At 46.7% G+C, this 24,556-nt stretch overlaps 1 protein-coding gene across 4 annotated transcripts; it reads right to left on the bottom strand.

The window, feature by feature from the left end:
* Positions 1-1,239: 1,239 nt before the first annotated feature.
* Positions 1,240-24,323, bottom strand: NSFL1C (NSFL1 cofactor). 4 transcript variants are annotated; one of them, XM_087445491.1, is made up of 10 exons: positions 24,159-24,322; positions 21,855-21,952; positions 15,451-15,525; positions 12,736-12,901; positions 11,998-12,090; positions 10,876-10,985; positions 10,336-10,473; positions 3,470-3,634; positions 3,301-3,371; positions 1,240-1,654 (listed from the first exon to the last, which is right to left on the bottom strand). In XM_087445491.1, the coding sequence occupies exons 1-10, from the start codon at positions 24,261-24,263 to the stop codon at positions 1,584-1,586; spliced, it is 1,092 nt and encodes a 363-aa protein (XP_087301617.1). In that variant the 5' UTR covers positions 24,264-24,322; the 3' UTR covers positions 1,240-1,583. The 4 variants fall into 4 exon arrangements, 3 of the variants coding, with proteins under 3 accessions (XP_087301617.1, XP_087301616.1, XP_087301615.1); XR_015555611.1 differs by lacking the exon at positions 3,301-3,371 and adding an exon at positions 7,563-7,641 and having other exon boundaries at positions 1,509-1,654; XM_087445489.1 differs by lacking the exon at positions 1,240-1,654 and adding an exon at positions 1,683-2,562 and having other exon boundaries at positions 24,159-24,323.
* Between the last annotated feature and the right edge of the window lie 233 nt (positions 24,324-24,556).

Genomic DNA, 24,556 nt, shown 5'->3' on the forward strand with positions numbered 1-24,556 from the left:
CCTCCACCTGCTGGAGGACGAGCTGCGGCAGATGCTCAGCCCTGGCAGGCCCCTGCCAGTTTGGGACTGGAAGCACCAAGCCAAGTCCCTCTCTCAGGATGGGTCCAGGTTGCAACCCTAAGCTCTTCTCCAGCTCTGGGTAGAAGCAGTGTTGGTTCCTGGCTTGTCGCAGGGCATGAGGCAGGGAAGAGAAAGTGATTGGTGATGACTGCTTGGGAAGAGGATTGAGGCACGTTATGATTCAAAACCAGGAGATTCTGAGTGTTGATTCTAAGCCAGTGGTTCATTTAATGGGGAGGTGGGAAGGCTTCCATCCAAGCCCCCGGCGATCCTCCTCTCCCACTTGCACAGGAAGCACACTTATGGGGGAGGGTCTTTACCAGGTTGGGCCCACTGCCTAAGTTGCCACAAGTCAGAACTCAGCAGGGCAGAGAATGACTGTGAAGCGAAGCTGCACCTCGAAGCCAGGCACTGACATTATACTCACCCTCAAACTCCATTCAGCAGAAGCCTCCTGCAAACTCTAACAGTAAAAGGTGCTGGCAGCACAGGGAACCCACCCCTTCTCCAACAGTTGATTTGCAAACAGCGAAGAACTCAGTGACATCTTGATTCTGTTTCTCTTTCAGGCCAAGATAACCTGACTCTGAACTCATTTGGGCTGGCACGAACTGTTTCCCAATGAGATGTCCCTTCTAACTCCTGGGGACAGATCTCTGCACGTGGAGTAAGCCAAGTGATGACAGAGTAGCTGAGGATCACCATGGTGGGAGCAGCCTGGATGGTGAGGGAGGAAAGGGCTGGGCAGGCAGGTCTAGTTAGAATCTCAACTGGCCAAGGCCTGGGGAGCTTGCATTTCCCAGGATTCGAGTGAAAGGAGCACAGGGAAGTTTTATTTTCACCTGAAGCAGTTGTGTGCATCTAGATCTTATCTCACACTTCAGGGGAGTCTTGCTGCTGCCCGCTTTTATCCTGGCAAGAGATCTGTTCTTGTGGGAGCCAGTGGCTGCAAAGCCTCTTTCTACCAGCCCCCCTGCTCACTTTCCTATAAAGGGGGAAATCCCCCACTAGTCATCTTAGGGTGGCTGGTGGACACGCTACTGGATGGGAGTTGTGTGCCACAAGCAATTTTTATGCAGAGAGGGCAGAAGGCAGGCTTCTCCCCACACACCAGGGAGATAAATATGATTTTAAAGCAATCAAAGTCTGCTTCAGTGAGAGAGGTTCTGTACAACATGCTGGTGATATTCCTTCAACTTTTTTGGTTGTTTTTATTTTTTTCTTTAAAGTCCATTGATCATCACAAAAACCCAGGAAATGCAACTAAGGAGAAAACAAATGTCCAACTGAGATCTAGGAACCCAGAGCTACGGAGGAGACGTGGCACTGGACTGCTGGGTGTGCAGGAGGGGGCGGGAGGGGCAGTCCCCATGGGGCAGCTGGCCATGGGAGACACAGGAGGGAGGCACGGCTGCCGGCCGGGCCGGGAGGTTATGTTAACCGCTGCACGATGACGGCGTTGAGCAGGTTGGCTTCCTTCAGGGTCTGGCTCTCGTCGGCCAGCTCTTTGTTTGGGAAGGTAGTCATGAGGACAAAGCTGGTAGCAGCCATGGCCGGCCGGGCGTCCACGATGAAGAGTCGGATGTCACTAATCCTGGTGGAGTGGGAGTGAGTGGGGAGGTGGGTGAGCAGTGCCCTTCTATGCTGTCCACAAACCCCCACCTTGCGGAAGGCTGCACCACATCCCCCAAGGTCCCTCCCCTGGTCCCACCTTCTCCACAGAGCAGCCAAAGCTCTCAGTAGGAAAGGATTGTGTCATTCCTTTGCTGAAAACCCTTCACAGTCGCTCCCATTTTCTTGGGGAGAAACACCAACCTCCTTACTGTGGTCCCAAGGCCTGCCTAACTTTATACCACCCCCCTTCCCCTGTTCTCTATCTCCTTCCTTTTAGTTCTTCATCATGCCATGCTCCCTGCCTACATTTGGGTCCCTCTTTCTAGGGGCTCCTCTGCCTGATCCTTTTCCTGTAATCCTGACCAAACCTCAGGCCTCAGCTCGAATGCTGCCTCGTCAGGGCAGCCTTCCCCTAACTCTCGGTCCCTGTCCCCTGATCTTGCTTCCATGGTACTGTAATCAATTTTGGGATGATTTGATTAATGTTTGTCTCCTCTTGTAGACCATGAGTTTAAAGGGCAGAAAATATTATGTCTCTTTTGTACATCACAGGAGGCAAACTATTAGTGAGAAGAATTAATGAAGGTCAGCAACTCTTAAGCCCCAGGAATCCCTTCTCCAGGAACTCCCTGTTTCCTGAACCTGGTGATCACAGGAGAATGGAGTCACCTGGAAACAGATAGCCTTCTCCGTTAGAGCACTTACATAGAAGTTTCTCTCCGTCCCCAACCCTTAAAATCTATGCAGTCCACAATTTGGCACATCTAAGGGTCTGGACATCCAAGATGCAGCCTGAGACTTCTGGCAAACAGACTTCGGTTACCCAGCTGGTAAGCACTTGGGATGGTCTGTCCACCCTGGGGAGTGAGCAGCAGTCATGCTGGAAGGCTGGAGTTAATGAGTGAAATAAAACTGAGGCAAAGAACTGAGATCAGTGAGAGGGGTTAATCCCCTTAAACACCAAGCACCTGAAGTGCAGTGAAGGGTTCCTAATGAATAAGAAATGTTTGGACAAAGCCTCCTTGTGCTCCCAGTTGTAAAACTAGTTGTTTTACAACTTACCCCACATGTGAACCTTGTCAACACTCAAGGACTGTCAAGCCATTCACTGGGCTCCACATGTGGGTTCTGGTTTAGTTGGCCTATGACTGATGACATTTAGACACTGCTATTGTAGAAAAAGGAGTTGCCAAATATCTTTACTGGTAACAGTCCTCCCCCACTAATCTCTTCATCACTTTGTGCCTCAATTTCCCCTTCTTTAAAATGGGGGAGGCAGAGTTTGCTTTGATCCAGCCCAGATGATCTGAGATAGTAGAGCAGGTTTTCTAGAATTCTCAAAGGCCAGATTTAGAGGAGACCTTAATAGCCTAGTGGTTTTCAGAGGCCCCCTGTGGGGAGTGAGGTGGAGGAAGCCGTGGGTGGGATGTTAGCACTGCATCCCCTCTCCCCTCCATCAACCACAGCCATTCAAATTTTATCTGTTCTACACTTGGGCTTTAACATGAGACTCCTTTGAATAAAGAGTCTGCTGGCTAAACCCCCCTGAGGAATCAATCTCTAATTTTACAGATGAGGAATGAGACCCACAGGATGGTGAAGTGAGCAGACGCTGGCCACACTTACTGGAAGAGTGGAGATGAGAACCGAAGGCTTCAGACTTGCACACCTTCTTTAGGGGAAGCATAGAGTGCCTGCTGGTGTTCAGGAAGAAGAACAGCTCTCTGCTTCCCACCCATCTGTGGGAGTCTCTGGGACTCTCCTAGAATAAGCTAGGCCAGACAATGCAAGGTACCTGTGGCTGTGGTTAAACTTCTGCACCAGCCTCCCACCGTCGGCAAGCCGTATTTGGATGTTTGTGGTAGGCTGTGACTCGTCGATTGAGATGGAGGAGCTGGCTTTGGCTTCATTTTCTGCCTGTTGGGCTGGAGAGCTGGTATTCAACACCTGGGGGGCAGTGCTGAGGAGAGAGGATTACATTAGCACACAAACAGAAACAAGACCCCTAGTAGGAGGGGAATCCTGTCTCAGGTTTTTACTGAGCATTTGCTGCACCAGGCACTGTGTCTGGAGCTACTGATACAAGGAGTGACCAAGACAGAATCTCTGCCCTCATGGAACTTACAGGTCCAGCAGAGTTCACCTCAAACCCTGAGTTACTGCTAGTTCCTTCACTCCTGAGTCACCATGGGCACGTTACTCAACCCCCTTCTTCCTCGGTGTCTTCACCTGAACCAGGGCTTGAAGGGAGGAAAGCAATATGCATGACAGCCTGGGGTGGGAGACCAGGGTGTTTTAGCCTCAATGAGAGGCTGAGGGCAGAACAGGGAGGGGGCACTCCAACTCTGCAGCGGAGGCAGGCTTGACACAGCCCGGCAATGGCTGATGGGATGAGTCCAGACTCTTTCCCTGTGATGGAATTTTCAGGCCTGCATTCCCTGGTGCAACCTCACTTGTGTGTATTTCATACTCGTGTGTCAACTATCAGAAGGGGGGCGAGATTTCCTGAAGGCCAGCTAAGCACCCGGCACTGTAGGGATTAATTATTCAATATGAACAGGACATGGTGTCTGCTGCTGTGTTTAGAGCTCAGATCTTAGAATCAGATGAACCAGGGTTTGAATTCACCCATTAGCTATGTGGCATTGGGCAAGTTACTTAAGCTTACTTAGTTTCAACAACGGTAGTAACAGGATCTCTAACAAGGGTTATGGCTACCTGCCTTGCTGAGTTTTTGTGGCGATTAAAGGGGAGAATTACATAAAGCACTTAGGATGGCTGACAAAACGCACACAGAACTCCCAATTCCCCACCACTGTTTGGAGCCTTCGCCTTTCTCTTTTAAACCACCTATGCATCTCACTCTCAGCCTTTCTCTTAGCAGATGCCCTGGCCTAGATCTTTGCAGAGAAGAGAGGCCATTAGATGAGAGCTCGCTTGCTTCTTCCCAAAGACTCTGATTAGATCAGTACCTACATCTCTCCCTTCCCTCAGATTTTTAAACCTAAAAAGGTATTCTTAGCAAATTCAACTGAAAGTGCTTTCCCTGGGACCCTAATCCCTTGAGATATCTCCAGGAAGGTTTCGGAAATGCCACGTTACACCAGCAGCATCACAGGCCACTAGCATATTAAAGGTCCTGAGAGACCGAGTAGTTAAGGCAAACTTATTTGACCACCACATCATCCCTTTCTCATGTTACACTTATTAACCTCCTGCAGATAGAGTATTTCATGGAATACAGTTTAGGAAACATTGCCCCGGAGCATATAACTAGCAAAGCAGAAATGAAAAGCGAACTTACTCTTTTCTGCACATGTGAAAAATACGGGCTTAGAGAATTACAAGTGGGGCTCAGAAAAGAATGCTGGCCACACTTACTAGCTATGAGGAGCTTCTTCTATGCATCAGTCTCATAGCATGTGGGACTTAAATGTGCACCAGGACACACAGATAAATAGTACCACAGGCCTCAAGAGATGTTTGGAAATAGTGCAAAGTTAATGTTACACATGTAAATGTCTAAGATCTACTCTGTTTTGTTCATTAGTTTTATGGGCGTTAGGTCAACTCTCTAATTAGATTGTAGGAAGCCTGTCCTTCAATTGTTTATAAAAATTCCAAGGACAAGACAGGACTCATTGAAGCTACTGCCTGCCAGAAAGGGAACTCTTACATTTTCAGTCAGGCCTAAAATGAGAAAGACGCTGTTATTCCAAAGTAGCTGATATCAGGGATTCATCATCTCTACAGTTCAGGCAAGGGTGGGTGTGGGAGGGAAAATAAGAATGACATTTACACCTACTCTATGCACGCACTGTCTAGGGGGGAGTTTTATATCCATGGCCTCAGTGAATCATCACAACCATCCTGAGATGGGTATTATCTCCATTTTACAGATGAGAAAACAGAAGCACATGTTGCAAAGCAGTTTTAAATTAAGCTTTCTTCCTCTACCTTCTGTGTATTCCTATCAGCCAGGACTTTGTAAAGCTTTACTTTCTATGGTTCACTTTAGGAAAATAATACTTATATTGAAAATCCTTTCTCAAACTTCTCCCCTGCTCCCAGAAAATCTGACATACCCCTCACTTATGAGCTGTATGACCCTCAGCAAGTTACTGAACACCTTGGCTTCTCAATTTCCTTTTCTGTAAAATGGAAATACTATCCCACCACCTCCACACCTTTAGGGTAGGCAGTGCACTAGATGGCAGCCATTATTATTAAGGAAAGTCACTGTGATGCTGGAGAAACAGCACAACCTGCCATCTGGACCCAGGTCTACCACTATACTAAACAGGAGGTGTGGCCTTGAGCAAGTTATTCAGATTCCCTGGGCTTTAGTGTCTCCATGTGTAACACAAGCAACTGTTCTGCTGTGAGGGTTAGATGAGATAATGTGTGCAGAAGGTCCAACATAGGCCAGGCAACTGGTGTTTTTGGCTTTCTTCCCAGCATAGCCTCTTGCACAGAGCTGGTGCTCATCATTTGCAGGTCAAGGAATGCATGATGCATGGACTTGGCTGTGTTGCTTCTGACTGTTTCTCTTACACACCCTAAAAATAAGGTGAGTTTGGGAGGCATGATGAAAATGGTGTATGTTTATGAAGCAACCATTACCAAGCTGGGCCTGAGGCTGAGTACTTTACACATTATTAGTTCAGTTAATCCTCGCAACAGCCTGTGAGGTAGGGATTCATAATCTCTACTTTACAGATGAGGAAACTGAGGCACAGTGGGATTAAGCAACTTGCCCAAGATCCCAGTGTTGGTTTGAGGTGAAGCCAGGATACAATCCAAGCCGTCTGGCTCTAGATCCTGTGATCTTAACACCTACCACACTTTCCTGCCAAGCCATGGTGTCAGGCAGACCTAGACCTGGATTTTAGGAACATTACCCTAAGACATAGTTTACTCATCAACACAATGGGAGTTAAATAAAATCTCCCATGGTTGAGATAATAGCTAAAAACAATGCACCGTACCCAGCATATACTAGAAGCACAAACAAATGTCTATGTGGCTATGTTGGAAAATGCAGGATGCAATGCAGCGTGGCAGATAAGAGCAGAGACTGGAGGGAAGCCAGTGTGCACTGACCAGCGATGCGGCCTTGGGTGCGAACTGACCTCTTCAAGGCTCAGAGTCCTTGTTTGTAGAATGGGGATTAAAACTGGATTAAAGGCAGTAACATGTGAAATGCTTAGTATAGTGCTTAGCTAACCCAGAAAAACACTCACATAGCTGACTACTATCATTCTTCAAGGTCCTGCCCCACTTTTATTTGCTAAATTCTAGACCCAAATCACTTGGAGATGCTACTGCCTATCTGCGGGCTGTAAGTAGAAAGTCACCTGAGGCACTCCCAGCCTATGCTGTCCTTAAGGAGGCCATAGATTGGGATAGGAGGAACCTCAATACTAGGCCTCGTGATTCTTATTTGGAGCAAGACACTCAAAGAGCATCAGGCCCAAATTGCTCTCATCATCACACAGGACAGCCACATGCATCTGTTCAAGGGCACAAGCCTCTGTCTGGTGCTTTTGAGAACTGCTAACACCTCAGCCATTCCTCTCACGGGAGCGGCTGGGCTATCTGCAGCAGTGAGGGCACTTCACCCAGGGGCAGAAACAGTCAGATTAGACATCTATAAAAAGACGAGTTTCTTTACCATCTCTCCGCAAATATCATAATGAGTCACAGGGAAATTGAGTCTCCTTCAGGTCGAGAGCCTGAATCACCAAATGCTCATTTCCTTTGTAGTGGGAATAAACTGGGCACTAAGGTGCTTGGTTGCCACAAAAATGACCACTACAGAAAGCACAGTGAGCAGGTGAAACTCATCCCTGGCAGCAGTGACCCTGCCCCGCCCAGTGCACTCTTACTGTTTGCCACTCAAAATCAAATAAATGCAGTCTTTTCCAAATCTTCAGATTAGTTCCCATCCACACAAACATGCAAAACCTAAAATGACAAAAAAAAGTTTAATACAACTGTAAGGATTTTCTCAAATTTTTGAACTGAGAATAATCTATTCATTTAAAGTATTTTTCCAGATAATGGAAGGAAAAAACCCAGGACTGACTGATTTTCAAGGCAAACCTGAAAAAATTTTCTTAAATTTTTGGCTTCTGCTCATTTTAGTTGACAAGATGACAATGGAAAACACAGCAAAATTTATGGGAAAAACTAAAAAAGCTGTCCAACTGGTTTAGACTGAAAAGCTATAAAATCCCATCTCGCTTAGCTGTATAAAACTTTTTTTAGCTCATTTTTCATAAAAAGCCAGAACTGAAATAAAATAAAAGTAGAATTGGCAAGGAACATTTATTTAGCTGACAAACATCACATCTGATGTTTGGAGATTAAGCTCTGTCTCAACTTTTTGGGTTCATCCTCCACACTAATAAAGTATTTACTCCCATCCTGCTAAAACAGACTTCCTTAAAAATACTTTAATTTTGGGGCCGGCCCTGTGGCTTGGTGGTTAAGTGCGCGCGCTGCAATGCTGGTGGCCCGGGTTCGGATCCCGGGTGTGCATCGAGGCACCACTTCTCCGTCCATCCTGGGGCCGAGTCCCACATACAGCAACTAGAGGGATGTGCAGCTATGACATACAACTATCTACTGGGGCTTTGGGGGGAAAAAAATAAAATCTTTAAAAAAAAAAAAAAAAAAAATACTTTAATTTTTTGAGATATGGGGTCTTGCACACATAATATAGTTAGATTCTCCAAAAGCAGAAGCACTTCCTGTTAGTATCATGAATGTTCTGAGTTCTGGGCCCTTATAATTGCTGGTGGGTAAAAAAACTGATACCACCTTTTTGGAGGGCAATTTGACAACATCTTAAAAATATGAAGACCTTTTGAGCCAGCAATTTTACTTCTGGCCCAAGACTGTAAAGATTTAATTAGAGATATTCACTGCAATGTTGTTCTTAATACTGGCAGCTGCCTAAATGTTTAACAGCAGTGACTGGTTAAATTAGGATTAAAAATGCCAGCATTAGAAACAATATTATAGAAATACCTTTACTGATATAGAATGATAGCTACATTGATTAGGCAAAATAGCAGGTGATAAAAGAGCATTTTACACACACACACAGACAGACGCGCACACACACTATTCATACAGGACTAGAAGGATACTTCCCAGATGCTAACTGGATATATCTGGGTCTTAGGGTTATGAATAGTTTTAATTCTTTACCTGCATTTTCTATTTTAAAGATAAACACTATTATAATAATAATAATAGAAAAAATTATCTGGTGCTCTACAAAGCTTACCACAGCTGACAGGGAAGCCACAGATGGACCACTCTGAAAACAGCTGTCCTGGTCTAACCCACAGGCCACAATGTGGTAGATGAAATGATGAGAGCAGGGTGGACTTAACTATTTTGGTCCTGGTGAATCACAATCGATCAGTCTCTACTGTCCTGAGCTATGACTCTTGCTCCTAATGAGGCATGAATGGCCAACAGGGTGGTAGGGGATTCCAGGAGAGGGCCAGCTAGCCCCGTGCCTGTGTGTGCTGGCAGACCACGCTCTGATCCCTGCAGATGGTGGTGAGGTGAGCAACGGCAGTGCCTAGCTCAAGAGCTGCCAGATCTAGGTCAGAAAGGGTGTTTTGCTGTGCAGGAGTGTGGGAAGGAATGCCAATCAGAAGGTCTGAGTTCCAGGCCTGGTTCCACCACATATCAGTCATGCACCGAATGGTAACCCTTAGAGTCCAAAAGCCTCAGTTTTCCTCCTGTAAAATAAGGATTGCACTGGCAGGGAGGGTTACTATGTTCTGAGTGCCTCTTGTGTGCAGTTCCCTCTGAATACCGACCAAGTGACCCCACAGCCATGGCCAAAGCTGAGTGGGCCCCTGAGAGAAGGCAGCTTGCCTACGGGTTGGTCAAGGGTCTGGTGGGAGAACTGTGCCTATCAGAGGTAACACTGACTATCAACCAACCAGATCCTATTGGGGGTTTAAATGTAAGACAGAGGAAGTGGCAGAGGACACAAAACAGAAAAAGTCACAGGAAGTGACTGAGTGTCAAGCAGGGCCAAAGGAGAGATAAGAGCTGCCATAATAGTGGAGCAGCAGCCTTCACAAGGCAACAACGTCCTTGAGATTCCTTGAATCCTGAACAATGCCACTGTGAGGCTGGCTGGGCAGGAGACTCTAGGATTCCTTATTCCCTCTGAACCCCCATTTTAGGTGACCCGAATATGTGCGTCTGTTTCAGCTTTAAGCCATCAAGGGGTCCCGCTTGCCCTGAACACCCTAGATTACTAAGTCAAAGGAGCAGTGTGTTACCCTCATTGCTGACACTGACTGTTCACTGTGGGGCATTGCTCTATGTGCTCCTCCCAATAACAATCGAAGAGACAAGGACTCGCATTAGTCCCATTTTATAGTTGAGCAAACTGAGGCTATACACTCAAGGTCATATGGCTAGAAGGCAAAGAAGAGATTTACACTCAGGTCTGTTAACGCCAAAGCCCACATTCTCCATACTCGTTCTCCATACTCTTTCTCCAATAAAAATAAAACTTGAAGTACTCTGTAAACAGTAAAGAGCTAGATAAAGTGAGCGATGCATAGGGTCTGCTGGGGCTGGAGTGGCTGACAGTCCCACTCCCCCCATGCTGCTCCTTACCTGCCCAGTTTCTGACCCTCGCCAGTGAAGGCTTTGAAGGCTCCCTTGGGCTTCACAAAGTCCTCGTCCCGATGGTCCTCCATGTCCAAATTCACCTGTCCACCATGAGCTAACCTCCGCAGCTCTGCTGGCACCTCCCTGAAGGAGAAAAGGCAACGCTGGGGTCCACACGGAGCAGGATGGGAATGAGTGATGGGTGCAAGAGGAGAAGAAACTCCTCAGTTCCAATTGTGAAAATCGCTGGGCCTCCACACAGAGCCAGCTACTTTAGTGGCTACCTGTCTGCCTGCCCCTTCTCTCTTGCCTGCTCAAAGTCATAGCAGAGACCTGTTATCTTATTTGGCCACCTGGCTCTGCCCCAGGCCTGAATGAAAAAATGGACACACAAGGTTTTTGGAGTAGATCTGTGAACCTGTATCTCAACAGTGCTAAATCTGCTTAATCATTTTTACTTCTTTAACAATAAACATTTGGATCAGCTTCTTCCTATCTGCCATCTCACTCGCTAACATGGAACCCAGCGGCGGCTTTTCTGCTCACCCTCGGCGGATGGACTCCAGAAACTGTGCATTGGATGGGTCTTGGTAGCTTCTGAGTTCGCCATTGTCCAGGCTGAATCCACTCTTCCAGAGCTTCAACACTACATGAACCTGTGACAACAGGAGGTAAGCAGTCCATACACTGTCAGGAACCTGGCAAGCACACCAATGTGAACCTGCAAATTAGCAGGTTTTTACTATTTTACTGTGTCATTATTAAACACACACACGCATGAGGAAATCAATCAACAATGAACCAAATAAGTTATCAGCCTAAAATAAGAAGGTGATGTGGCACAGGTTAAGAGCATGGGCTTTGATTGAAGCAGACCTGGGTCTGGTCTTGATTCTGCCACTCACTAGCTAAGTGGCTCTGAGCAGATGACTTATCTGCAGGACTGCCAGTGTGCTTGGCACGTAGCTCATGCTCAACTAAAACTACCACAGCAAATCTACTCATGGACTATTTTGCAGCCACTAAAATTTATACCTACAATTTCTGTTAACAACTCCCTCTACATGTTCAGAGAAAAGGGTCTAGAAGGCTACAAACCAACGTATTAGCAGCTGCTGCCTCAGGTGATAGATTTGTATTTTCTTCTTGCTTGACTTCATTTTGGAATAAAACCCAAAATGATTAAAAATACATTATAGAAACTAATGGTCACGTGGCTATATGAAAATGTTTATGGCATATTATTAAATTAAAAAAACTTATAATTGTCTATATAGTATGATTACACTTATGGGGGGGGGACTCCTATACACAGGGAAAAAGGACTGGACAATGGTAAGGAAAATTTTTAAAAAGCTGTGTTTCAGGCCTCCTCAGGTGGTCTGAAGACCAAGTTCTTCAGCTATGTCCACATCACCAGAGAACCCGGGAATCACTATCCCTCTGCCTGAGATCCATGGAATGCTTAGAAAACTCCTTCATTTGTCCATTCCCTCTGCCCACCCCTTCTCATGAGCCCCCTCGCCCAGCCAGATGAGAGCTGCCTTTCATTCTCAGGTAAGCCTCTTCTCTTTCACAGGCTGCTGGTTCACACATAACATGTGACCAATCCCTTCTGAAAAATGGCAAGTCCGTGAGCTTCCCCCAGGAAGGTAGATGCACACTCACATCTTGGCTGGAATGCCGCCTCCTTTCTCCTGCCACGTAGGCAGACTCTTCCTCTGGTGCTGCACCAAGACGGTAGCCACCCCCTGCAAATGGCTATAAAAGACAAGTTCATCAACACCTGAGAAGTGGGTCAATGGTGATGGGGTTACTCAGATACAATGATGTATCTCAAGCTTGTTAACTACTAGGTGCAATTTCTCTGGCTATCAAACTCAGAGCTACAGGGCCAGGCAGCATGGTAAACGAATTAAACGGCCAGGATTGGGGTGAGAACTGGAACGGGGCGGGGGTGCTGCTTGGCTAACGGGTACAGCTCTGCTACTAAGCTCTAGTTAACCACAGCCATGTAGGAGTCTAGGTGCAGGATAACACCAAAGACTTTGATTTTCCCAAAGAAGACAGAAATCCAGATTTTACATAAAACAGGCAGTTATTAAATTCAACCGAAAAAAAAAAAAATAAAGCAAAACACTAAGTCATATTGTTAGGCCAAATAAAGCATGTCTGCAGGCCCTGATCCAGGCCATAGGCCACAGGTCTGAAAACTCTGCCTCAAATCTTTATTTCACGTTAAAGGGTGAGAGAAACTGCATTGCTCTTCTCCATACAAGAGCAAGCGAGCAAATGAAAAACAAAATGAGACAAATTCAGTCCCTACTGGGGTGAGGTGAGGAAAGCCTCCTTCCCCCACTCTGGAACCTGAGTCCTGTGGACACAGACAACGTCCCCTATGCTCACTCTCGGTTTACTGGTCTCTCCAGGGCTCCTGGTCACTCGCTCCACAGCTACAGCTCCATGCTCCTTGGCACCTTTAAAGAGATCATCTACCAGCTCGTTGGGACTTTTCTTCCTGGGAGGGCCAACAATCTGCTGTCCACTTCTCTCTGAGCCCCCGGCATAAAACCTGTGCAGAAAATACAAATCTAACACCAAACGCACTTGGAAAACATGAATAGAGCACGTGCCAGACTCTGGGCTAGGTGCTGGGCACACTGAAGCAAAGGGTACAATCCCCATCTTTAAGGAACTTACTATCTAGCTGGGGACACATGTAAGGAGGCAGGCAGGCATACTGCAGTGTGAGCAGCAGCCGTGGTCAGTAGGGGTGCTCTGGGAAACACTGAGCTGGAGGGGACAGTCAAGGCTTCCTAGAAGGGTGTCTTCTGGGCTGAGTCTTGAAGATGAGGATGAATTTATCAGGTGAAGAAACCAGGAAAGGGCATTCCAGGCATGCACAACAGCATGTCAGCTCCAGAGAGAGTCCTAGACTGGGAATTGTCCATCCAGTGGCCAGCACCTCTCCAGGAGAAAACAACTATGGTCACAGTCAGAAGCAGCTACCACTAGCAGCTCTGGGTTAATGGTGGTAGTGGTGTGGTTAGTATAAGCAGCTAGGCTCCAGTGTTGGCTCTGCCACTGAGTGACCCTGGGCAAGCCAGTGCATTGCCCTGTATCGTACTTTCCTTGTCTTTGAAATGGGAGGGAAGGACCACATGCCCTACCTACCTGCTCCTTAAGTCAGGGCCGTGAGGTTCAAATCAGCGGATGTATGCAAAAGAACAAGCACAGAGTAACGCACACATGTAAGGTCGTGTGACAGAGCACCGCGAGCTCACCCAAGCCTCACCTCACCTTGCTATTCTTGCGACATACACTGGGGGCACTGAGAAGGGTAGTGGAGAAGGTCAAATACAAGCCCCAAGATACTCACACCAGGCTTTGTAATGGACCGAGCATGGCTTAAGATCAAGTCAGCACTTTTTCACCTGGGTCTGAAAACCAGTAGTCACATAACCTAGCTAGCTGCCTCCTTATCATCCCCATTCACAGCTGAGTCAAGAGCATGTCTCTGAGTGGGGGAGAATTGAGAACCTATAAAAATTAGTCTCTGCCTTCTATTTCCTAACTATTCTCTATTCCACAGAATGCAAGGCAAAACTATAGGCCTTGGCAAGGACAACAGCACCAGTATCGTCAAGTCTAAAATGCTAAGGGATCAGGGAAGTAATTGGGATGTGAAATAAACCAAGGACATTGCCTGGAGGACGTGACAGGATAGGGGAAGGAGGAGGTCATTTAGGACTTGGGCATTCACATACTTGATGACACTGTCTTTCACTCAAGGAGTGTAAAACCCTGAAACTAACATTTATTCCTGAACCTTGAGTGTATCTAAAAAGAAGGCTCTGAGGCAGTGTAAAGGTCACTATATAGATAAAAACAGAGACTAGAACACACGTAATTTCTCAGTCCAGTTCCCAAAGAGTGACCGTGATGAGGTAACTGCATTTCCGTAATGATTATTATACAGTGTTCCTTAGGAATGTTTGACAGACCAAGATAGATCCCTTGGAGAACCAAAACCTGTGAAACGAGGCTACAACCGGTTTATTCTTGTTCATTCCAGGGAGATGGAAGTTCTCCTCTGCTCAATGGACTGTAAGGTCTTTATTAAGGGATCTCAAAGCCTTGGCTTACGAACGGAGCCTGTGATCAAGTGCCTTAAAAATATTCATGCCCTTGACCTGGCATTTTCATTTCCAGAAACTATTCCAAGAAAATAACCTGAAATGTAGTCAAAGATTAATACACAGAGATGTTCACAGCACTGATATTTACAGTGGTAAAAAACTAGTAACAATCTGAATGCTGGACATCTTGTATGATGGATTATTATTAGTCATTGAAAACACTTATGAAGAATCTTAATGACATGAAGAAGTGTTTAAGATACAGCATTAATCCAACAAAAGCAAGAAACAAAACTATCTGACCTTCACCATGTGAAATATAATATAAAACAAAGTACATTTATACACAGAACTAAGACTGAATGAAAATATGCCAAAATATTAACCATAGTTACCAAAGGGTGGATGTGTGTTATGTTTTTTCATTACACTATTTTGTATTTTCCACAATGGATACTAATTTTATTATAACATTTCTAAAGGTTAGAAACAAACAAACAGTGTGTGTGTGTGTACACTGGGGGAACATACATTTAAGCCTTATATTCTGTTGGTTATGTGATATATTGCCTTTTCAACTCAAAAGAAAAGCTGGAAAGAAATACACCAAAAATACTGATACCTGGTTACCTCTGGTAACCAGTATTACAGCAGTATTATGAATGACATTTTTCCTTCTTAGTGATCTGTTTCCCTTCCCCTAATATTCTTCAATAAATATATATTATTTTAATAATTAAAAAAAAGAACAAAAACCCAGAATACCCCAAAAGAAAAAAAAAATAGTAACAAAGGACACGGATCACTTCTAAGCTAGAGGGAGTGGGAGACAGTTTCCGGGATATAGCCCACAGTAGTGATGGCTAATGATAACCAAGCACATTTATCCTTCTAAGTCCTTCTAGATGATTTACACATTACTGTGATTTACACATTATCATGGACTTTCCTGTGGATTGTGCTGCCTGCAACAAAGACTCACCTCTGGCCTTCCTCCTCCTCCTCTTCCTCGTCTTGGTCATGAATGAGGTCTCTGAAAGATGTCACCCTATTATCACTGGAGACACAGAAAGGAGCAAAATGATCTCAGGGGAGTTAAAGGCAACCCCCATCATCAGCTGCTAAGGAATTGAGGACATGGCGTAAATTTTTTGGGTGGGGCAGGAAGAGGACCTATGTGGAAGAGGATTAACCTAAACTTACATGCAAAATAATGTGGCATTTATTTCTTCAAAGTCACACAGGACTGAGAATAAATTAAAAAGCACTATTGTGAAGTAAAATAGAATCCAATTAAACTCTCCTGGGGGGAGTGAAGGAACAGGATGGGGTCTGCACTACCATAAAAACTTACTACTGGATAGCTATTCTCATCATTTAATTTTTAAATACTGAGGGAATGCCTGTGTGCCAGGCACTGAATTGGATGTTAGGTCTATAAAGATGATCAGACACAGTCCTTACCCTTGAGTTGCTTATAGGCTAGTGGCCCTTTGGCCAGGAAACCATCCATTAAATATTACGCAATAGGGGCTGTGACAGAGGGAAGCACATGGGACGTGTGAGCACAGAGCCTCTTGGTCTGAGTGGGGGGTGGGGATGGGGAAACATCAAGAAAGGCTTCCCAGAAAAACACAACATTTGGACTGAGTGCTGAAGAACTGGTGGACAGTCAGTCGGTTGGATGAAGGTTGGTGGGGCTGGCAGGGAAAGGGGACCAGCAGGGCATTACAGGAAAACAGCATATGCACACACAGAAAGACTAGTGAGAATAACACATTAGAGGAAGGATAAGTCGTCAAGAAGTAAAAATGAAATGAACATGTTGGTGAGGAGGCTTCTGTCTGCTTCTGCTGTAGGCTAGTCAAGAAAAGTATTTATTAGTGTTTAGGAAAAAAGCAGGGTTGTATGGGTGTGGCGGAGAGGGCGCACTAAAAATGGGTGTGAGAAGGGTTAACTCTCTCCTCTGACATTGTCTTCCACTGCCACTTTTTTCCTAGTTTAGACTTGTCCACAAGGAACAATTTCAGTATTTTAAGGATCATGAGACACACAATTTATAAAAACGTTTTCAGTATTTCTTAGGGGAAAAAAGTAGCTTCTCTATAACATGGGGGAAAAGGGTAATACAGGTTTAGTGAGGCTAGACAGAGAAGGAGTTCTTTATTAGGAAAAAAGTTCCAGTTCAGTCTTGAACACAGATTTATTTCAAGGAGACAGTCAGAGGATAGATCAGGCTTTGAGGTTCCATCAACTAGAAATGAGAGGACAAAGACCAACCGATGTAGCAAATACATTCTCTGCTTGAGTCAGCTGAGAGCAACGTCCTGGGCATTCCTTGATACTCTGTGAGACATGGATCCAAGTGATAAGATCCGTACTAGTGCCCTCAAAGGCTAATCCCACTCATTAATCTTCCCAGGGGGAGTTTTCTACAGCTGCTCAGCCTAGCATCTATGGAAAGAGTCCTCTATCTCTCTGTTGTTCAACACCTTCAGATATACACGTGTACACTTATTCGAACAAACTACTTGCTCCGGCTATAAGTTTGATTCTTTCTCCAAAACTGACACCCATTTTTAGTGTGCCCTCTCCACCACACCCATACAACTCTGCTTTTTTCTTAAACACTAATAAATACTTTTCTTGACTAGCCTACAGCAGAAGCAGACAGAAGCCTCCTCATCCACTTTGACAGTATGTGACACAGACTCTGGTGTCTACACATCTGGTTCCAATCTTAATTTAGCCTCTCACCCTGGGACCTTGGGCATGCTAATGAAGTTCTCTAAGCCTTCATTTTCTCATGTGAAAATGGGGACAATCACAGCACCAACCTCATTGGCTTTCTGTGAATAGTCGGGGTAACAATGTGTGGTGTAGCACATTTCAAATACTACTCCTGAGCAGTGGTTCTCAAACTGTCAGTCCTTGGACTGGAGCATCAGCACTGCCTGTGAAACTGTGAGCAATGCAAATCCTCAGGTCCCGCCTTAGACCTCTTGAATCAGAAACTCTGTAAGGAGCGTCCAGCAATCTGTTTTTTTTTTTTTTTTTTTGTGAGGAAGATCAGCCCTGAGCTGATATCCGTGCTAATCCTCCTCTTTTTGCTGAGGAAGACCGGCTCTGAGCTAACATCTATTGCGAATCCTCCTCCTTTTTTTTCCCCCCCCAAAGCCCCAGTAGATAGCTGTATGTCATAGTTGCACATCCTTCTAGTTGCTGTATGTGGGATGCAGCTTCAGCATGGCTGGAGAAGCGGTGCGTCAGTGCGCGCCCGGGATTCGAACCCGGGCCGCCAGTAGCACAGCGCGCACACTCAACCGCCAAGCCACGGGGCCAGCCCCCAGCAATCTGGTTTTAAGGAGCCCTTCAAATAATTCTAATACACGCTCAAGTTTGAGAACCACTGCTCTAGTGTAATGCTCTGAGAGTTACCTTATGGCATGGATGTTCTGGGGACGTTACCAATTTCAGAATAGTTTGTCACATGTCCTCTACAAATTGGCAAAATGTCTCAGAAATTTCAATTTTTCAGCATCAAAACTCTATCTCCCAGGTACTCTGAAGTGGCACAAAAGTCCTGTGTCAGATCACATTTTCTGTGGTGATGGACATGCTATAACTGCGTATCTGTCCAACACGGAAGCTACTAGTCACATGTGGCTACTCAGCATTTGAAATGTGGTCAGTGTGAATGAATAACAATGTTTGTTTTATTTAATTTTAACTAATTTAAATAGCCATATGAAGCTAGTGGCTACCATACTGGATAGCATAGTTTTAGAGAATCAGACAATGGCAGTCCCTGAAATTCTAAGAAAGTATAGTTTTGCTGGATGAAGAAGACAAAAAAGGGTGAAACCACTACTTTTTGCTCGACCCTGTGCTAGGTACAGGGGTGGGAGGTGCTAGACAAGGAGGTAGTATGTGGCAGAAGCAGCTTTGGATTTAGACAGACTTGGGCTTGCATCTGCCATAACAGCAGCTCTGAGTTACTCGACCTTTCTAAGACTCAGCATCCTGACCTGTGAAATGGTGAGTACCCTATCTACTTCCAAAGTTGTTCAAGTATAAGAAGAGAACATATGTGAGAATATTTGGCAGAGTTAGACAGATGGTAGGCACTCCTGAAATACTAGCCCTACCACTTACAGTTTACTTATGGAGAAAAACTTAAGTTAAATATCAGGAGAAGAGTTCAAGACAACATAGGAGAGATGTCACCAACCAGGACACAGATATGGGTCAAAGAAGTGAATGATTACAGCTGTAGCTGGAGTTCTGAGGAAAAGGAGTGTGGCGTGTTGCCTACAGGTTGGGGATAACATGCTCAATAGAAAATGTGAGGATGGGCCGGCCTGGTGGCTTAGCGGTTGGGTGCGCGCGCTCCGCTGCTGGTGGCCCAGGTTCGGATCTGGGTGCGTACCGACGTACCACTTCTCCGGCCATGCTAAGGCCGCATCCCACATACAGCGACTAGAAGGATGTGCAACTATGACATACAACTATCTACTAGGGGTTTGGGGAGGAAAATAAATAAATAAAATTATTAAAAAAAAAAAAGAAAATGTGGGGATGGAACTAAACCTGGAAGGACACATGGGATCTGGACAGGCAGAAAGCAAAAGAGAGGGCAAGTCTAGTCAGGTGAAAGGCTCAAACAAAAGCAGGACAACTAAAAATAAGGCAGAATTGAGACACCAAAGGAATCAGTCTGGTTGGAATAAAGATTTAAGAAATGAGGAAAAGGGGATAAGAATAGGATGGCAGGTTCAGGGCAAACTCTGGAGGACCCTGAATGTCCACAAGGCAAGGCAGTATATCATTCTGGCTGAGAGCTGAATGCTGGAAGCAGAAACAGGTCTGCACTTAAATCCCTGTTTCACTAGCTGTGTGATCTTGGGAAGATGCCCAGCTTCAGCGTATTCATCTGTAACATGGGGATAACAACAGTACCCACCTCACAGGGCTGTAGTGAGGACTAAAACAGATGTATATGTAAAGGCTTAATCCAGTGCATGGCACCTGGTAAATGCTGGATAAATGACAGCTGTTATTACTGAGGAGTTGAGACTTTCTCCTACAGCAATGGTTATCCTTTTTATGTTCCATAGCCCTTTGAGAATCTAATAAAACCTATGGATTTTTTTGCCAGAAAATATATAACGTACACACAAAATTCTGCCTACAATTTCAGGTAATTTATGGACCTTTTCACATCCATTCCACAGATTCCTCCTCGAGGTTCAGGGCCTCCACACTAAGAACTTCTGTTCTAGAGTCAAAGGAGGAACTCACTAAGGGAGTGTTGTTCCACGGCAGCAGTGATGACACGAAAGGACCTTTGAGAAGATGACCATGGGGGACGGGGAGAGCCCAGCAGCAGGCTAAGCGTCCTGCAACAGTCAGGTCCAATGTGGGGAAGGCAGGCCCCAGAGAGAATTCCTCTGAGGTGCTAGCACAAGCTCGGCTTTTCCTGAGAATGCAGTCAGCGTTTCCCGTCTGGACAAGGACCACGATGTAGCAAACTGTGCCCTCCTTCTCCCTTTTTCTTGGCTTTACCTAAGCCCAGTACTAAGTCTGAGGCTTAACCAAAGCAACAAAGCAAGGCCTTTAGGCCTGAATGTGTGTTCAGTCTTCTATTCCCCTCAGTCTTAACATTAAACTTCCCTATTTCCTCAATTCTTTTACTTTTATGTCTATTTTTAAATATACATACTTGCTGTGGAATGAGACAGGGAATACGTAAGAATGGGGAAGATGAGAATGGATGCTAATAATGATAATAAACTGACAATAGCAGCAGCTAACATGTACTGTGTTCTAAGTGCTTTGCAAGTACGAACTCATTTAATCTCCCATGTGGTAGGCCCTGCTATCATTCCCATTTGACAGGTGAGGAAAATCGGGGGACTGGGATGTTGAGTAACCTGCCCAAGGTCACAAAGCTTCAAAGTGGCAAAGCTGGGATTTGAACATAGGCAGTCAGGCTCCTAGACCCATGCTCTAATAAATCACTGCCTTGATAGGGCTTTGGGACTACTAGAGAAGAGAGGATTGAACATGTGACTGACATCAGCGGCTAAGTTTCAACTTCTCCCTCTCTGTATTTCTGACATGCCAACACTCCACAGTAACCTGGGGTGGCTGTGAAAGGCTCACATCCCAGGCAATCAGCTGTCTCTACCAGCGGCTGCAAGAAGAGCCCTTACCCTAACAACCACGTCCCAGGCAGTAACATCCTGATGTGCCATCAGCGACACCTCGCAGATTTGCACCTGTGAATAATTAAAACCTCACTTGCCTACTACCTCTCTTCTCTGGCAAAGGGAGGTAGGGAAAGAAGGTAAGGAAACAATAGATCTGGGGTTACTGTTCCTTCTTCCTTCTCCAAAGGGAGGAAATGTAATTTAAAGCTCAGATGCCCTTAGAGAGAAACACAGTTTACCACTTCACTAGCAAAGAAACACTCTATCTGTATTCTGGGGTTGAATTAAAAACCAAATAAATTTTTCTGGTGAAAACATATACAAGAGAGTAGACGTAAATCAGGCTAAAGCAGAGAAGGGAGCTGTAGTTCAAACACCTTTTTAGGAAGAGGTCCTGCCTGTCTCCTGGAAGACCAGCACTGTCCCACTCTGCAGATCACAGCAGTGATCTGCCACGGGAACCTCGGAGCCAGGGTGACCGGGACTGGGATGCAAATGGTTAACGTAAAGGTTAACACTGTTTCACCTAATAAGGTCTCCAGAATCAATCTGGGAAAGGGTGGGTTACACAGGTATAATTTCTCTAAGACTTCTTAATAGGGTAATGGGCATCCTCAAATTTCAAAAGAGCATTTCTAAAGCCATCTAGCCTAATCCTCTACATCTACAGCACCCCCGAAAGGAAGTCTTTTCGGATCTACTTAAAAACACGAAGAGGAAGAGAGTCCTCTCCTCACATTTCATAAATAAAAGACCCTCAAACATCTTAAAAGTAGGTTCTGTAGCTTCCCTCAGGATTGGACCATTAATCATATTCAAAGGACACAAAGGAAGTCCTTTGGTTTCTAGTTAAAAAATTCTAGAGGAGAGACCACTCCTCACATTTCATAAATAAAAGACCCTCAGACATCTAAAAAGTAGGTTCTGTGGTTTTGCCTCAGGATTGGACCATAAACCACACTCAGGTAAGAGCCTCTACCGGAGTGTGTCATGCCTATCTCTACAGGAAAGGAACGAGTCTTGCAAGGAACTACTACCCGCCAGTCAGTCTAACCTTCTCACTCAAACCCACTGGTCCACATCCCCAGGTCTGAACTCTCTGTCAAGTCAGGAAATAGTGCCTCATCACTGCTGACAGCACAACCATGTAGCAATAATTGAAGTTGGCCCTTACCTGGCAGCTGTGCCTCTGGACACTGAACCGGGGATTGCCTGTGAAATGGTCACAATGTCTTCGTCCCCTCCATCCTCATAAAAGCTCGCTAAGGCGATCTGAAACACAGAGGCAGTAACCTGGGATCCTTAAATAGGCCTTCATCTAACACAAATCTCTTTTGAGCACAAAGGAGTAAAGACACCAAGATATGGCCCACACTTACAAGGCGGTCTGTACCTGGGGGCCATAGAAAATCAGACCCAAAGGTAACAGCCCAACTACTAGTCTTCATATCTCCCGAAACAAATTTCACCTACTAAGGGGAAAAGAAGGCAAGAAGGAAAGTTGAGATGGAGACACTCCTCATTCTCATCAGGAAATGTGATCTAGTAAAAGCAGTGTACATTTATTGAGTATTTATTTGCCACATTGTTCTGAGCGTAACTCTACATGCGTTCATTCATTTAATCTTCAAAGCACCCTAGGTACTCAGCACTATTATTGTCTCATTTTGTAGCTGATACAGAAGCACTGAAAGGTTAAGAAAATTGCCCCAGGTTACACAGTTAGTAAGGGGCAGAGCTAGGCTCCTTCCCAGACAGTCTGCTTAGGCCCTTACTCTCAGCTCTTATGTGATAGCTAGGAGCCAGGAAGTGTGAGGTCAGTCCAGATCGCTACTTTTACTTTCTCTCTGAGGCCCAGTTTCCTAATCTGAGCAATGGGGACACCCGTCCCACTCAACCCTGCACAATGGGATGAGAGGATCCAATAACATTTACACGCAGTCATGTCTAGCTCTACATACAGAAGGAATATGGGAGTTTTTTGGCCAATTTGCGATTGTGTTTCTTTCACCAACTCAATGGATAGATATTTACTAATCACTTAAGAAATAAGAAAGAGCACTGAGGTCTAAAGAGATACAAAAGACATGGCTCCTGTCCTCAAGGTCACTAGCCTTAGAGGCAGTGAGCTGTTGCGGGACACGCACTCAACTGGCACTTGGGGGGGGGCCCCGCATTCAGGTACTGGCCCTGCCAGGCAAGTCATGTCACACGCACGAGCCTCAGTTTCCCCACCTATAGCATGAGGAGACTGGAACTGAAGACCTGCCAACTGTAACACTGTGAGCTTCCTGGTCTTTCAGGCAGAAGCTGCTTTTTGTATTTCTGCCCAGCACAGGGGCTTCACACTGTGTGTCCGTACAGGTGTGATGCTCTACCTAACTCTTTTACCTTTGGGAAGCAAATTAAATGGTGCAGTCAGCAGATCCAGTTCAAATCCCAACCTCATTACTTACTATGTGACCTTGGGCATATAACTTGCCCTCCGATCTTCCAAGTCCTCATCTATATACAACAGGGCTAGCCTTCTTTACCTCACAGTGTTGCCAGAATTAAATGAATCATCATATGCAAGGTGCCTGCCACATGGTGGTTAAGAGCTCGGGCTCTGGAATCAGACAGAACTGAGTTCTAATGCTCTCTCTTCCATTTGGTAGCTGGGGAGGCCTTGAGCAAGTTACTTAACCTCCATAAACCTCAGCTGGAAAATGTCATGCAGAGCAGCTAGAACAGCACCAGGTGGCTCACGGCAGGTACTCAGCAAACACTCATCACCATCATCATCTACGTAAGATGTAGGCCGGCCACCAACATTGGTGCACTTTTTTCTACCATTAATTACTGAGTGTCCATGAGGTGCCAGGCATCGTTAGGCACCGGGGAATCAACAGTTTACAAAAACCCCTGCCCCATACAGCTCATCCTAACGTCTTCCTAAATAATCAAGAAGTGTTTAACGAATACTTAACACGTGCCCGTGAACTGGCCAATAAACTCGAGACCCCCATTTTACAGACGTTTAACTAGGAGAGAGAACAGCCTCCTACCCGGCGCCAACCCCCGAGGGAGTTTCTCCGCAATTAGGTAGGCGGGGCCGGGCCTCGCCCTCCACCCGCGGCGCGGCTGCGGCAGCGGCAACGACGACCGCGTCCCCAGCCGCCCCAGCCCGGCCAGCTCCGGCCGGCGCGGCCGCCACGCCCCCCGCCCCCCTCTCCACGCGGGCTGCGGCGGTGCCCGAGCCCCGCCGAGCCGCGAGCGGGCGGGCACAAAGGGAAGCCGGGGCCCGGCGGGGCGGGCCGGGGCCGACCGCGTGTTCCCACGCCCCAGCCCGGGGCGACGCGCGGCCAGCGGCCCCGGGAGCGAGGCCTGGCTCGGGCCGCGGCCCGGCGGATGACGGTGCGCTTCGGCCACACGGGCTTGTGGCGCCAGGCGCCCGCGGCCCCCGGCCCGCCCGACGCGGCCCGCCTCGCGGCGCTACCTGCAGGTCCCAGCCGGCCGACTCGAGGAAGAAGCGGGCCCGGTCCTCCTCGGCGCCCGTCACCGCCACGAACTCCCTCAGCGCCTCCTGCCGCTCCGCCGCCATCTTCGCCCCGTGCGCCGCCCAAACCGCTCCGGCCCCCACCGCACAGCCTCGGCCCGGCTGTCGCGTTCCGCCCGCGGGTCGACCGGACCCAGCCGAGCGGCGCCCGCCCGCAGGCCCCGCCCCGCGCGGTGCCTCACGCAAAGCCCTCCGTGCGGGAAACGCCGCCGCTCCGCGCCCTCTGGCGGCTGCGGCGCGCACCCGCAGCCTGACGGCGGGGGAGGGAGCCGCGCAGAGGAGGAGGGGCGGGGCCGGTCTTCCACACACCTGCGGAATGAGGGATCCCGAAATGGGTC

Source organism: Ceratotherium simum, chromosome 21 (genome assembly GCF_057802395.1).
Source record: "Ceratotherium simum simum isolate JZ-2026a chromosome 21, ASM5780239v1, whole genome shotgun sequence".
Lineage (NCBI taxonomy): Eukaryota > Metazoa > Chordata > Mammalia > Perissodactyla > Rhinocerotidae > Ceratotherium > Ceratotherium simum.